At 38.3% G+C, this 14,559-nt stretch overlaps 1 protein-coding gene across 5 annotated transcripts in view; it reads left to right on the top strand.

Moving 5' to 3' along the window:
* The window catches only part of stard4 (StAR related lipid transfer domain containing 4), a 42,755-nt gene that overhangs the window by 4,740 nt on the left and 23,456 nt on the right, over positions 1-14,559 (top strand). For 4 of the 5 annotated variants that reach the window (XM_072583659.1, XM_072583666.1, XM_072583654.1 and 1 more), the window contains 2 exons: positions 10,361-10,467; positions 12,439-12,488. In XM_072583659.1, the coding sequence (XP_072439760.1) occupies positions 10,363-10,467; positions 12,439-12,488 (155 nt within the window). In that variant the 5' untranslated portion in view covers positions 10,361-10,362. The remainder of the gene's footprint in view (positions 1-10,360; positions 10,468-12,438; positions 12,489-14,559) is intronic. The other variant, XM_072583674.1, reaches the window with a different exon arrangement.

The following is a 14,559-nucleotide window of genomic DNA, read 5'->3' as shown; positions in this document are numbered from 1 at the left end:
ATTCTACAATGTTATGGTCACTGTATCCTCAGGATCTTTTACTCTTGAGATATTTATTATACTACCTCATTATATATTACCAAATCCAAAACAGACTGATCCTTGGTTGGATCCAAAACTTATTGTTCCAGGTAACTGTCTCAAATACATTCTCTGAAATCTTCCTCATGGCTACCTCTGCCAATCTGATTATCCCAATCTACCTGTAAATTAAAGTTACCCATGATTATTGTAATGCCTATCTAACATGTTCTTCTATCTTCTGATTTATTCTCTGTCCTATCGTATAGGTACTTTTAGACAGCCTATAGACTATTCCTTCCATCGTTTTCTTTCCCTTGTTATTTCCTCTCTGGATTCTATGTCTTCTGATCCAAATCGTTTTTTGCTGTCATTTTATTCTATCTAGTACCAACAATACTATTACAGCATCCTCTCCTTCCTGCCAGTTCTTTTGAAAAGTCTTATATCCCAGAATATTTGGTTCCCAGCTTTGATAATTTTGTATCCATGGCTCCATAATATAGGATAGGATAGGACCATAAGAAATAGGAACAGGAGTAAGCCATTCGGCCCCTCGAGCCAATGCCTCCATTCAATAGGATAATTACTGATCTGACATTCCTCACATGCATATCCTGCCCTTGTCCCATCACCCTTGATTCCCTAACTTATCAAGAATCTATCTCTGCCTGAAGTGTACACGAGGACTCTGCCTCCACAGCTCTCTATGATTATACCTATTCATTTGTATTGGTGCTGTTAATTCATTTAATTTGTACTGAATTGAAAATACATTGAAGTAAAGAGATATAAATTCTATTTTGTTTAACATTTTTTGTCCTTTTCACCATGTTTACTGTTGTCATCCTGTGTTCTTATACTCTATCCCTTCTTGTCCTTTAGCCAAATAGCTCTTCTGTATTACTACCATATCCTCTTGCTTTGTAATCCTTATTTCCCCTCTCGAGACTGTGTTGCTGGAAAAAGCACAGCAGGTCAGGCAGCATCCGAGGAGCAGGAGAATTGACATTTCGGGCATAAGTCCTTCATCAGGAATCCCAGTCAGTGTCCATTCCCCTAATTATACTGTTTCCTACCACTATTACATTTCTATCTGCGTCCTCCATCAGCCTACGTTTGATCTCTCCCAATTGTGAGCAGCGGATACTGCAGACTAAATTAAAAGAAGTAAACATAAATTGCTATTTGACTCGAGGGAGTGTTTGGGACCTTAGATAGTGAGGAGAGAGGAGGTAAAAGGACAGGTGTTGCATCTTCTGCATTTTCATGGCAGCGTGCTACACAGATGGAGACTTATCTTTCAGGTGACTGAAATGTGAACTAGGGAATTAAGGAGGAGTGGTCCCTTCAAAACACTGAAAGGGGAAAATGTATGTATTGTGATGAAAAGTGTATAATATGTATTTATAACTTTTATTTTTGGAATTTGGATTACTTCATGAAATGTTTTCTTTGAACAGAAAGCAGGTCAGAGAGTCCCTCTGAAATGTTTTAAATCCAACATTTTGTCAGAGAGAAGTGATTCTGGAACCTTTTGATGTTAATGGAACCGCCTTTATATTTTTGTGTTTACAATAGGTAGGGTAACATTGTAAGGCTCTTAGCTCTTTGTAAAAATCCAATTTGAGCATTTTTTAAAATTGCATTCAGAAGACTTTAGAAATTTTAGAAGTAAGTTTAGTTTCTCTCTGAGAAGTAGGATTTAGGGCAGTTCAGGGAACAAGCCACCTAGTTCCAGAGGCAGTCGGAGGAGATTGGAAGCGGCAGCTTCAGCGGTAGCGGCAGCGGCGATGGCATTGTGGCTTTGTCAGGTCCAGAGCATGGACTTTGTTGATCAGAGTTGTGCGCAGCATGGGAAAAGCGAGTGGTAAGGGAGCCCTCCCCCTGTATCTATGGTGGCGGTGCCAAGAACAGGCAGCTGAGGTCTCCCAGAGTGCGAACTAAGCAGAGGAGATTGTGGTCTCATTACAGCAAAGTGCTCAAGACTTTGAACTTGTAGTTCTATTTCTTTATTTTTCTAGTTTCTATTAAGAAGAACTTTAATGTTAACTACCACATTATTTCTTTCCTATGATGTAATGCTTAACCTGTTAACTTGGTTTCTGTCTTTTACTACTTTGTAGTTATGTTTTTTTGTCCCTAGGTTGCCTTTATACCAAGATGGCACCGTGTGTGGTGACATTATACACTTTTCACTGTATTCTGAACTGTACTTGAATATGTGACAATAAACTCTAAATCAGCTGAAGGGTTCAGTTTGTGACACTTTCAAATCAGGAGAATAAGAAGTCTTTGTGTTTTTAGAACTGAGAAAGTTTAGGCTGTCAGACCTGTAAAAAGTTAATGTTGGCAGATTTGACCATGGCAAGGAAATTTTCAGGTATCAGTTAAGTTGAGACAGTGTTTAATTTTTCTGGGCTTGAGTCTGTAATGGATCATGTCGAGGAACATTTGAAACTTTGTTTTTCTGTGTGTTTTGAAATCATGTAATTTGTATATATTTGTAGGTTGTTTTGTTTATTTTATTTCTTCGTTTGTGTAATAAACTTGTGCTCTATTGTTAAAGAAAATCTGCAACCCACTGTGATTATGTTTCAGTCACCGACCATTAACTAACTAAACAAAAGAAACGTATCTATCAAGCCAGGTTTCAGAATGGGATAGAACATAGAACATGGAACAATACAGCACAGAACAGGCCCTTCAGCCCACGATGTTGTGCCGAACATTTGTCCTAGCTTAAGCACCTATCCAATTGCTGCTTAAAGGTCACCATCTGACTTATCCAGTAGTACCACCGGCAGGAATCATAACCTTAGGAAAATGTGGGATCAATCTTGAGTGGCAAAAATGCTGCAAAATGATGGCTAGTTGCATGGGAGGCAAATCTTTCCTTTCTTTATTTCTTTTCTTGCCTCATCACTATTCCCCTTGAACATGTTTGTCTCAGTTTTCTGTTATTCAGTCTTTCCTTCTCTTCCACCCTTTAGAAACTGACCTTGCTTTTGACCTTGCCCCAGCCAAACTTATTGTATCCTTTGCCTTTCCTGAAAAGCCATCTTCTTTTACCTCCATAATATGATTGACACCCTTGCCAGTAATTTCTTTCCTTAACTAGCTTTCAAACCTGACCCCATGAACTGAACTACAAACTTAATGATGATGTCCACTTGGCTCTGCAACAATGCTGTCAACCTTGCTACTACCTCATGTGTGTTTTCATCAGCAGACTCAATAATGTCAGCATGATTACTGCTACCCTCCCATTTCCCACCACTCTTCACTTCTGGCTTGTTTTCTTCACTTGGATGCCCATTACCTGACCCAAAGTGCTGCTCAATCATCACACAGTCCAGAATGATTTTAAAGTTCTGAAGAAGTCATACCAGATTTAAGATGTGAACTCTTTCTATCTCCACAGATGTTGCCAGACTTGCTGAGTTTCTCCAGAATTTTCTGTTTGTTTCTTAACACTTTTCAAACAAATATTTGTTTACCCTACTGGATGAATAGCATGTTAAAAACATTGAGGTAGGATGCTAAAAGCGCAATATAAATTAAAGTTATTATTATTGCATAGATAATGAATATCCTTATTTCATATTATGGTCACAAAATATCTGAAACTATTTGTCATAAACCACTACACAGCATTAACATTTTTTTGCATACTCCTCATGGCTAGTATGTGCTTGATTTCCTATTAAATTTGCGTTGTCTTCCTGAATGGTTTATTATTCATTTAAAATAGTTATTATTATAGCAATGCACTGATAGCTTCTTGCATTCCTTTTTCCTTGTAGGACATACTATTCTCTCATTGTTTAAAGCTAACAACCAATTCCCTCATTTCATATTTCATTTCTGCTCTGCAGTTTACTTTAGAACACAAGAACTAGGAGCAGGAGTAGGCCCTTCGAGCCTGGTCTGCCACTCAATAAGATCATGGCTAATCTTTTCGTGGACTCAGCTCCACTTACACACATTTTCACCATATCCCTTAATTCTTTTATTTTTCAAAGTGTATCTACCTTAGTTTTATAAGTGATTACTGAAGTAGAGTCAACTACTTCCCTGGGCAAGGAATTCCATAGACTAACAACCCTCTGGGTGAAGAAGTTACTTCTCAGTTCAGTTCGAAACCTGCTTCCTCTAATCTTGAGGCCATGTCCTTTTGTCCTGGTCTCATCTACCAGTGGAAACATCATATCTATTTCAATTTTATCGATTCCCTTCGTAATTTTATGTTTCTATAAGATCCCCCCTCATTCTTCTGAATTCCAATGAATAAAGTCCCAATCTACTCAGCCTCTCCTCATAAGCCAACCCCCTCAACTCCAGAATCAACCTAGTGAACCTCCTCTGCAATGCCTCCAGTACCAGTACATCCTTTCTTAAATAAGGAGACCAAATCTGCACACAGTACTCCAGTGTGGCCTCACCAGCACCTTGTACAGCTGTAACATTACCTCCCGGCTTTTAAACTCAGCTCTTTTAGCAACGAAGGACAAAATTCCATTTGCCTTCCTAATTACCTGTTGTACCTGCAGACCAACCTTCTGCGATCCATGCACAAAGACACCCAGGTCCCTCTGCAATTCAGCATGCTGCAACTTTTTACCATTCAAGTAATGATCTATTTTGTTGTTACTCCTAACAAAATGTATGACTTCACATTTACTAACATTGTATTGCATCTGCCAAATCTTTGCCCACTCATTCAATGTATCTCTGTTCCTCTGCAAAGTTTCACAGTCCTTTGCACACTTTGCTGTGCCACTCATCTTAGTGTCATCGGCAAATTTTGACACTGTGCATGTAGTCCCCAACTCCAAATCATCCATACAAATTGTAAATAATTGTGGTCCTAACACCGATCCCTGAGACACACATCTCGTCACTGATTGCCCACCTGAATAGCATTCATTTATCCCCACTCTTTGCTTCCTGTCAGTCAACCAATCCTCTATCCATGCTAATACTCCACCCCTAACACATACATCCTTATTTTATTCAGTAGCCTCATGTGCAGCACTTTGTCAAAGGCTTTTTGAAAATCTAGGTACACTACATCCACTGGTTCCCCATTTCCCACCTTGCTTGAAATGTCTTCATAGAATTCCAAAAGATTTGTGAAGCATGACCTGCCCTTCATGAACCCATGCTGCCTCTGTACAATGGGACAATTTATTTTGAGATTTCTTGCTATTTCTTCCTTGATAACAGACTCAAGTATCTTCCTCACTACAGAGGTTAAGTTCATTGGTCTATAATTCCCCGTCTTTTGTCTACTTTCCTTTTTAAACAGTGGTCTCACATTTGCTATTTTCCAATCTGCTGGGACTGCCCCAGAGTCCAGTGAACTTTGGAAAATTACTGCCAGTCCACCTGCTATTTCTCCCACCATCTCTTTTAGTACCCGGGGATGCATTCCATCAGGGCCAGGATACTTATCTATCCTTAGCTCCATTACCTAATCCAGCACTAACTCTTCCGTAATATTAATTGTTTCCAGGTCCTCACCTACCTTCATCTCTTCGTCACTTACTGGCATGTTGTTAGTATCCTCCACTGTGAAGACCGATGCAGAGTACCTGTTCAATGCCTCCACGATTTCATCGTATCCCATAACTAACTGCCCCTTCTCATCCTCTAAAGGACCAACGTTTACTTTAGCCACTCTTCTTCACTTTGTATATTTATAGAAACTTTTGCTATCTGCCTTTATATTCTGTGCTAGTTTTTTTCTCATACTCTAGCTTACTTTTCTTTAAAGCTCTTTTTGTGGCTTTCTGCTGACTTTTAAAGTTTTCCTAATCTTTTAGATTCCTGCTGTTTTTTGGCCACTTTGATAGCCTGCCTTATTTCCTTAGACACGCATGGCAGATTACCCCTCCCCTTACGATCCGTCCTTTTCACTGGAATTTTACTGAGCACTTTGAAAAATTTATTTGAAGATCCTCCACTCCTCGTCAACTGTCATGCCATAAAGTCTCTGTTTCTAGTCTACTTTAGCCAGGTCCTCCCTCGTTCTATCATAGCCCCCCTTATTCACCCACTTTTCAAAAATAGGTTGAGAAAAGGATATCAGAATATTTCAAAATGAAAGTAAAAATGCTGGCTGGATTCAGCAGGTCAATGATGACCTATATTGATCAAGAGTTAGGGATCATGTCAATTATCTTCCAGCAGAACTGGAGTGGTTAAAGATTTAACAGTTTATTAGCAAGTACAGAAGTATGGAAAGAAGGAGAGATAAGAAATAATCAAGGCAGTCTGGATAAATTACAGTCCAGGAAATATTAAACGACTAAAGGGATGAAGATGCAAAGCAAGGAATATATAATGGAACAAGTAAAGAAATAAAAGTTAAACTGAATACTGGGATTTTTCAGAGCTGCATCTTTTACAGGCAATTGACTGCACATGAATGACATGAAAAGAAGCTGAAACATTATAACTGAGGATAAGAGGGCACCAAGTAGTGGTAGTTGTTTTTAGAATATATGGGTAATGTTGACATTCTTGCTGGAACCTTGACACATGCTGTCATGATGACTGAGAAGCTAATGGAAAGAAGTGAGGTTTTAACATCAGTTTTCCAAAGGTCAAATTTGTGTAGTATATGAACTTCCCCTTCTTTATAATTATTTTTGAATGAGCTATGGTAAAAGTTCTAAATTGAAGGAAACAACTGCTCCATAATTTTTAACATTGGAACATCCGTGCTCTTCCAATTCATAATAATTGCTATACCTCAAATTATTGCAAAACCATGATGGCTGATACCTTTTTTCAGCTAGTTCAATCTTCAAAATCAGACTTTCTACTTTCTAGGAAATTGTCCCATCAGTCATTATTATTCCTTCGATTAAGAGGTGGATAATATCATTTGTAGCTTGTTCCTGATTGCAGTTACAGACTGTGATCAGCTCACCAAAAGCATCACTGGTGCCTATGAGAGTTCAACCTCCACATAACCAAACAGGATTTGTTTGAATCTAGCCTGATAATCTGATCACTGGGGATCAGGTGAAAAGGTAAGAGTACTGAAAAAGTATGGTCCTTTATCCTAGTTTCCCAGAAATTAACTGAAATTTACATCATTATTTGGATCTAAACATCATCTCCAATTTAATTCTTATTGCTCCACATTTGAAAATTACTTCCACCAGCTCAAGGGAGCTGATTTTCTGTAAATTTGTTTGAAAATTTTAATATAATCATGATACTGTTCCAAAAAGAAGCTTGAGCTGTTGTTTGTGTTATGCCTTCCTTTGTACTCATGGTAAACTTACTGTATTTTGGAAAATCACAGGTACTCCTGGGAGAAACATTTCCTTGATACTGAAATGATTAGTTTAATAACAAACTCTGAATGTAGGGACAATACATTCAATGTCTATGATACTAAGCTGCTTGTGATCTAATTTTAATTTAATATTAACTTAAAACATTTTTGCTTGTATGTTTTACCAGTCTCGAGTAGGTAAATAGATAATAATTTCCATCCTTGAAAAATAACTTGATGTACAATTCTGAAGTTTGTGAGATCCGATTTATTGCTTAATTTTAAATTATATTTCAAATATTTGTTCTGCTAAATAACAAGACATTAAAATTGGCAAAAATCTTGCCACATGGAATGTAATGTAGGAAAATGTGACATTATGGTTTTTGGGAGGAAGAATAGAGTAGCTGAATATTATTCAGATGGAAAAAAGATTACAAAAAGCTGCTTCACAAGAGGATTTGAGATCCTCGTGTATGAATCACAAAAGGCAAATGGTCTTTATTTCAAAGGGAATGGAACATTAAATATAGAAGTCTTGTTAAAACCTTGGAAGGCAGTAGTCACACCATATCTGGAATACTGTGAACAGTTTTAGTCTCTTATCTAAGAAAAAATACACAAGCCATGGATGCAATCCAGAGAAAATTCACTGGGCTGATCATTGGCATCAGGGATTTTCTTATGATGAGAGATTAAATATGTTGGCCTTGTGGTCATTGGAATTTGGAAGATTGAGAAGTGACTTTATTGAAACATACAAGATTCTCTGGGGGCTTGCCAAGGTGGATATGGAAAGTCTCCCAAATAGATGTTTCCCCTTGTGGGAGAGCCTAAAATCAGGGGGCATAATCTCAGAGGAAGGAGTCACCCATTTAAGACCAAGATGAAGATGATTTCTTGTCTCGGAGGGTAATGAATTTGTGGAATTCTTTACTGCGGAGGATTGTCAGTAAGGGTCGTTAAGTATATTCAATGCTGAGAATATACATTTTTAATCAGTAAGTGAATAAAGGCAGGGAAATGGAGTTGAGGATTATCAGATATCTCATGATTTTATTTAATTGTGGAGCAGACCTGGTGGACCGAATGGCCTACTTCTGCTACTGTGTCTTATGGTCTAAAACATCAAAATTTTGTATTAAAATATGTCAAGTAAATTTTGCATTAAGTAACATTTTAGAATATTGCTTTTGGAGTTGGATGTTTTCAGGATGAGAAATTATGCGACATAAAATAGCTTATTTCTCAGGTGGCAGATTAGTTGAAGGCTGAATTTACAGATTAGTTTTTGAGAGGCAGAAAACTATAAAATCTATAGTCTTTTTGGGCAGAGCTTCTGGATCTCACTCCAAACCAAATGACTCTTTTTCTTGGATTGTGGTTGATCCTGTGACTATAAAGTCCAGAGATCAACTCAAATCAGCATAATCATGTGCAGTGGAACATATTGTCCAATTAATTCTAACTTCTCTCCATTCTATTCATGGGAAGGATAAAATTGCTGTGAAATTTACCAGATTTTTCTGTAAAATTGTCAGCAACATTTATATTAATCATGGCAATATTCTGAAAAGGAGCTTAAGCTGTGGTTGTTATGGTATGTTTCCTTTGTACTCATAGTAAACCTATTTTATTTTGGAAAATGTCAGAAATTTCTGTAATCAACCGGGAACATTAGTGGACTAAGTGCAGAATATTCCATTGCTGCTGTGAGAGACCTTTTTATAGGAGCATTAGTGTCTCACAGATTGCATCATGTCTTCCACTGAAGGCCATGACTGAGACCAAGACGGTAGCAAGAAGAGGCTACTAAAATTCACTTTTATAGGACACATAAAGACATTTAGCACTGTTTTCTGGGTCCTCCACCACTTTGCATATATAGAACATTAGAAAGTGTAGAAACTAAACTCGAATGCGGTGCTGAAAAAGCACAGCCAGTCAGGCAGCATCCGAGGAGCAGGAGAATCGTTTCGGGCATATGGTCTTCATCAGGACTCTTTTCACTCTGATCTTCAGCATTTGCAGTCCTCACATTCTCCTAGAAATATAACTAGACTAGCATGTAAATATAATAACAAGAAGAGCAGGTTAGAGGCTAAGAATCCTGCAATGACTCTCCAGAACCAATCCACCATTTACAAGCCGCAAGTCAGGAGTGTGATATTATGCTCCTCACTTGCCTTTATGAATGCAGCTCCAACAACAGTCAAGAAGTTTGACACCATCTAGGACACACAATCCTGCTTGATTAGCATCACATCCATAAATATTCATTGTCTCCGCAACCAACACTCAATAGGAGCAAATATGTACTATCTACAAGAGGCACTGCAGAAATTCACCAAAGCTCCTTAGAGAGCTCTTTCTTAACCCACAATTACTATCATCTAAGGAGACAAAAACTGCAAATTCGTGGAAACACCATCACCTGCATGTCCGCCTCCAAGACACTTGCCTTCCTGACTTGGAAATATATTACTGTTCCTTCTGCGTCACTGGGCCAAAATCTTGGAAGTCCCTCCCTCATGGCATTGTGGATCTACCATTAGCATGTGGATTGCAGTTGTTGGAAAAGGTACCTCACTACCATCTTTGCAAAGGCAACCAGGCATGGGCAGCACCAATGCACACATACCATGAGCGAATAAAAAAAGTTGCAGGATAAGGGGAAAAGAGCTCTTCTGATAACATGGAGCCTTTGTCCTCTCTGGTTTTAAGATGGCTTGGGACATCCAGTGGTGGTTTGCTGGGATGAGATGGGAATGAAAATTGGGGTTGGGAAATTGCCCATCATAATAGGGAGACAGTGATAATCTCCACAGCCAAAGTTTTCCCGCTGCTTATTCATAGTTACATCTGTCTAACTAGTGTTCGATATACAGTAGTTGTCAGTATTCTGTAAGTGAGTTGAGAGTTTGGGCTGTGTTTGACACTTTACAATAACACACCTCACAAATATCATCTAAAAATTTAGCTAAAAAATGTTCAGCCTTTCAGTGGAAATTGTCTGATTTAATTTTTAATTTTGCATTTTACTAGAAATGGAAACTTTACTCGATTCACAAAGATTGGCCGAAGAAGTTGAAAGCACTCTTATTAACTATTACTGCAGTGGAGACAGTGAATGGAGAATTGGAAAGAAAACAGTAAGTATGTCCTGCACTGATCAGTAATAGATATTATTATAACATGTACTATGTCTCAAATATTTTACTGTCTTTTCAGATTTGAGGCCTTTGCTGTTTCTAACTCTTACCGATGTGTTTCATTCCATTTATACAAAGATAGCATTTGCCTATGTGCCTGTGTGAGGATGGGAAAGTTTGTGTGGTTTGGGGGACTCCATGATAGATCTTGCTCTTGCCTCCTATAGGCATGATCCAGCTCTACTGACAATGTCTTACCAAAGCATTCAATGACTTGACAGTAGATCTTATGGCTCCATTCATACCAGGGAAGTGGTGTATTGTAACTTTTTTTCTGACCAATTCGCTAACATTGGTTAACAAAGATCATTTCCTCAAGATTTAGTTTAGCTATCAATGGAAATTATTTAATTATATAGACTATTTAGAATTTTGAATATCTGTCAAATTTAATGTTAAGCTTCTCAGTTTGAGAATAAAGTCTTTGTTTATCTCGCTATTTCTCATAACTGAGTTCCCGTAAGAATCATCTTAGTAAATGTGAGTTGCACTTTCACAAAGAATGTTATGTTGTTCCTATAATGGGAAACTACAAATTTCATGCATACCTCAGATACGGCCTTGACAACAAATTGTATGGTAAACTTTGATCATAACCTTTGTGTTTAATCCTTCTCTTTATACATTATAAAACCAAATTTGTGTTAACTTGTTCATCTAAGTTTAAATACCAGAAACCTAATTTTAGATTACTTACAGTGTGGAAACAGGCCCTTCGGCCCAACAAGTCCACACTGCCCCACCGAAGCGCACCCACCCAGACCCATTCCCCTACATTTACCCTTGCACCTAATACTACGGGCAATTTAGCATGGCCAATTCACCTAACCTGCACATTTTTGGACTGTGGGAGGAAACTGGAGCACCTGGAGGAAACCCACGCAGACATGGGGAGAATGTGCAAACTCCACATAGTCAGTCGCCTGAGGTGGGAATTGAACTCGGGTCTCTGGCACTGCGAGGCAGCAGTGCTAACCACTCTGCCACCCAAAATTTTCCTCTTTTCTTTACTTGTTGATAGCTTTAGCATTTGTGGAATATTTTAGTTCTTTATTCTTGCTTCTGCAATATATTGGCAGAGATTTCTCTGCTTTCTATCATCAAGTATGACAGTGAAGCTGGTTCATGCAAATGTTTGTGAATTATATCTCTTTCTGCCCAAGGAACAGGAATAATTAGTACATACACATTGCATGTATCAGCTCAAGTCTTCTGAGTCAGAAGGTTCTGGGTTCAGTAGATACTCCAGAACTTTAAGATGACACTCTGGACTCATTTTTCAGATAAGGCTTTGAAATAAGGTCCCGTCTGTTCTCTTATGTGGATATAAAAGACCCTATAATACTATTTTGAAGGAGGTTAGGTGAGTTATCCCTGTGTCCTGAATTATATGTATCCCTCAAGCAACATCACAGAAAGCATGTCATTAGGTTGTGGTCATATTGCTGTTTGTGGGATTTTGCTGTATGTAAATTGCTGCAATTCCTACATTATCACATTGATTACACTTTGAAAGTACTTTATCAAGTGCAAAATACTTTGGGATGTCTGGTAGTTGTGAAAGGGAGATGTAAAGGCAAGTCTTTCTTTCTATACATTCATATTTATCATTTTGCTTAATTACACAGTGTTGTAGGTTTCAGCCTTTCTGTGCTACCCTGCCCTCTTTGAGACCTCCCTCAGAAGGGAGATAACATTTTTAATTTATTTGTGTTCCTTGGTTTGAATTCTTGTTGTGTTACCCATAATTTGGAAAACATTACCCTCTTTTGCTTCTTTGTATTCCCTTTTAATTTACAAGTGATGGTTTAGCAATTCTGGAGCATTCTGAGAGCTGCTGCTTCATTAGCGAATGATATATTTTTGATATTTTAGTTCACAATATGACTGATTTACTTCTTGACTTCATAGAAAGACGTAATTGTTTGGAGGAAACCTTCAGAAGAATTTGGAGGATATTTGTAAGTATTTTTAAAAGTAGTCAGGAAAAATGTAAAAAAATATAAAATGTAAAGAGAGAGCAAAAAAAGATTTAGAAAATATATTAAATGAGTTTGGCAGGCCAAATAAAGAGAAATAGCAAGTATGAGGGAGACTTTCATTAACACAGTACTTTTCACAAGTTTGGGATTTCCCAAACTGCAATGCAGCCAATGAAATACCTGTGAAATATGGTAACAATTGTAAATGTGAATTAATAAATAAAAAGATTCTTATAAAGAGGTGGGATCATTTTGAGATGATAAAAGACATCCTGAGATGGAGAAAATGTGAGAGATCCTAAATAATATTTTGCATTAGTTTTTACAGATAAAGATGAAATATTGGAACTTTTAAAGATATGGAAAAGCCATTGCCAGAGATAAATATTCAAAGAAATGTTTTAATTTAAAAACCTAGCAAAGGCACCAGATCATGCTAGTAAACACTCCAAAATACTGAAGGAAGTTACAGAGGAGATAAAGTAGAAAGAAATGGTAGCATTGTGGTTATTTTGTGGAGAAATGGCACAAGCATGAATGTAGTGATTTGAAGTCCAAATGGGCTTCAGCTAGTAGACGCTTCTGCATGGTTACATCATTAATCTCTCTCTCGTCACCACTGAAAGAAATGCACAGAGGCTGGTATCCCGCCATCAAGACACCCTTTATTCTGCACAGTACAGCTAACTCAGCATCATTTCCTTCTACAAAGAAGTTTCTGAATCCCTTGTTTATATTGGTCAGCCAGGCCTTTCTGATTGACCCTAAACAAGGATCACATAGTCAACGAGATCCACCTGGTTCTAATCACTGCACTCATTATGGACATGTTGAATTTCCTTAGCTTTCTGAGGAAGAAGCACTGGTGTGCTTTCTTGATTGTAGCATTGACATGGATGGATCACTATAGATTGCAAGTGATATTTACTTATCGGAACATGACCACTTCCACCTCAGCACCATTGATATAGACAGGAATGTGTCCTCCATTCCACTTCCTGAAGTTAGTGACAAACTCCTTCAATTTACTGACATTGAGGGAAAGATTGTTGTCTTTATACCATGCCATTAAGCTGTCTATCTCTTTCCTGTACTGTATTTCATCGCTATTTGAAATTGGACCCACTACAGTGGTCCCAACAGCAAATTTGCAGAGCTAAATGTGGCCACACAGCCATGACAATAGTAAGGGGCTGAGTATACAGTCTTGCGGGGCACTGGTGTTGAGGATTATTGTGGAGGAGGTGTTGCAACCTATTCTTACTGATTGTAGTCTGTGGGTCAGGAAGTCGAGGATCCAGTTATAGAGGGAGGAGCAGAATCCTAGATCCCAAAGTTTGGAGATGTGTTTTGTTGAAATTATGCATTGAAAGTGGAGCTAAAGTCAATAAGTAAGGGTTCTGACATAGGTGTCCTTGTTATCCAGATGTTCCAGGGATGAATATAGGGCCAGGGCGATTGCATCTGCCAAGGACATATTGTAATTGTAGGCGAATTGTAGTAGGCCAAGGCAGTTTGGGAGGTTGGCATTGATGTGTGCCATTACTAACCTTTCAAAGCACTTAAAAATGATGAATTTCAGAGCCAACAGGCAGTAGTAATTAAGGCACATTGCCTGATTTTTCTTTGGCAGTGGGGTGATAGTGGTCTTCTTGAGGCAGGTGGGAACCTCACATTGTAGTAAGAAGAGATTAAAGATGTCTGCAAATACTCTTATCACCTGGTCTGTGCCGAATCGGAATGCACAGCTGGGGACTTCATCCTGGCCAGTCGCTTTCTGTGGGTTCACCTTCATGAAGACTGATCCGACCCATCTGTGGCTGTGGCTGGGTACAGGAGCACCTGAGGCTGTTGTGGTCGGTAATGTCATTTCATTGACCATCTGTTCAAAGTGAGCATAGAATACATTGAGCTTACTGGGAAAAGACAGTGATTCTACTTCACTTCAATTTGTAGACCCCCATTATATCATGTAAGCTATGCCACAGTGTGTTCATGTGGTTACTCTCGGACTTTAGTTTAGTCTGGTTTTGACTCTTGGCATCTCTGA

Source organism: Chiloscyllium punctatum, chromosome 2, assembly GCF_047496795.1.
Source record: "Chiloscyllium punctatum isolate Juve2018m chromosome 2, sChiPun1.3, whole genome shotgun sequence".
NCBI classification, from domain to species: Eukaryota; Metazoa; Chordata; class Chondrichthyes; order Orectolobiformes; family Hemiscylliidae; genus Chiloscyllium; species Chiloscyllium punctatum.
The sequence above is the reverse complement of the archived record's forward strand: the minus strand, read 5'-3'. Positions and strand labels throughout refer to the sequence as shown.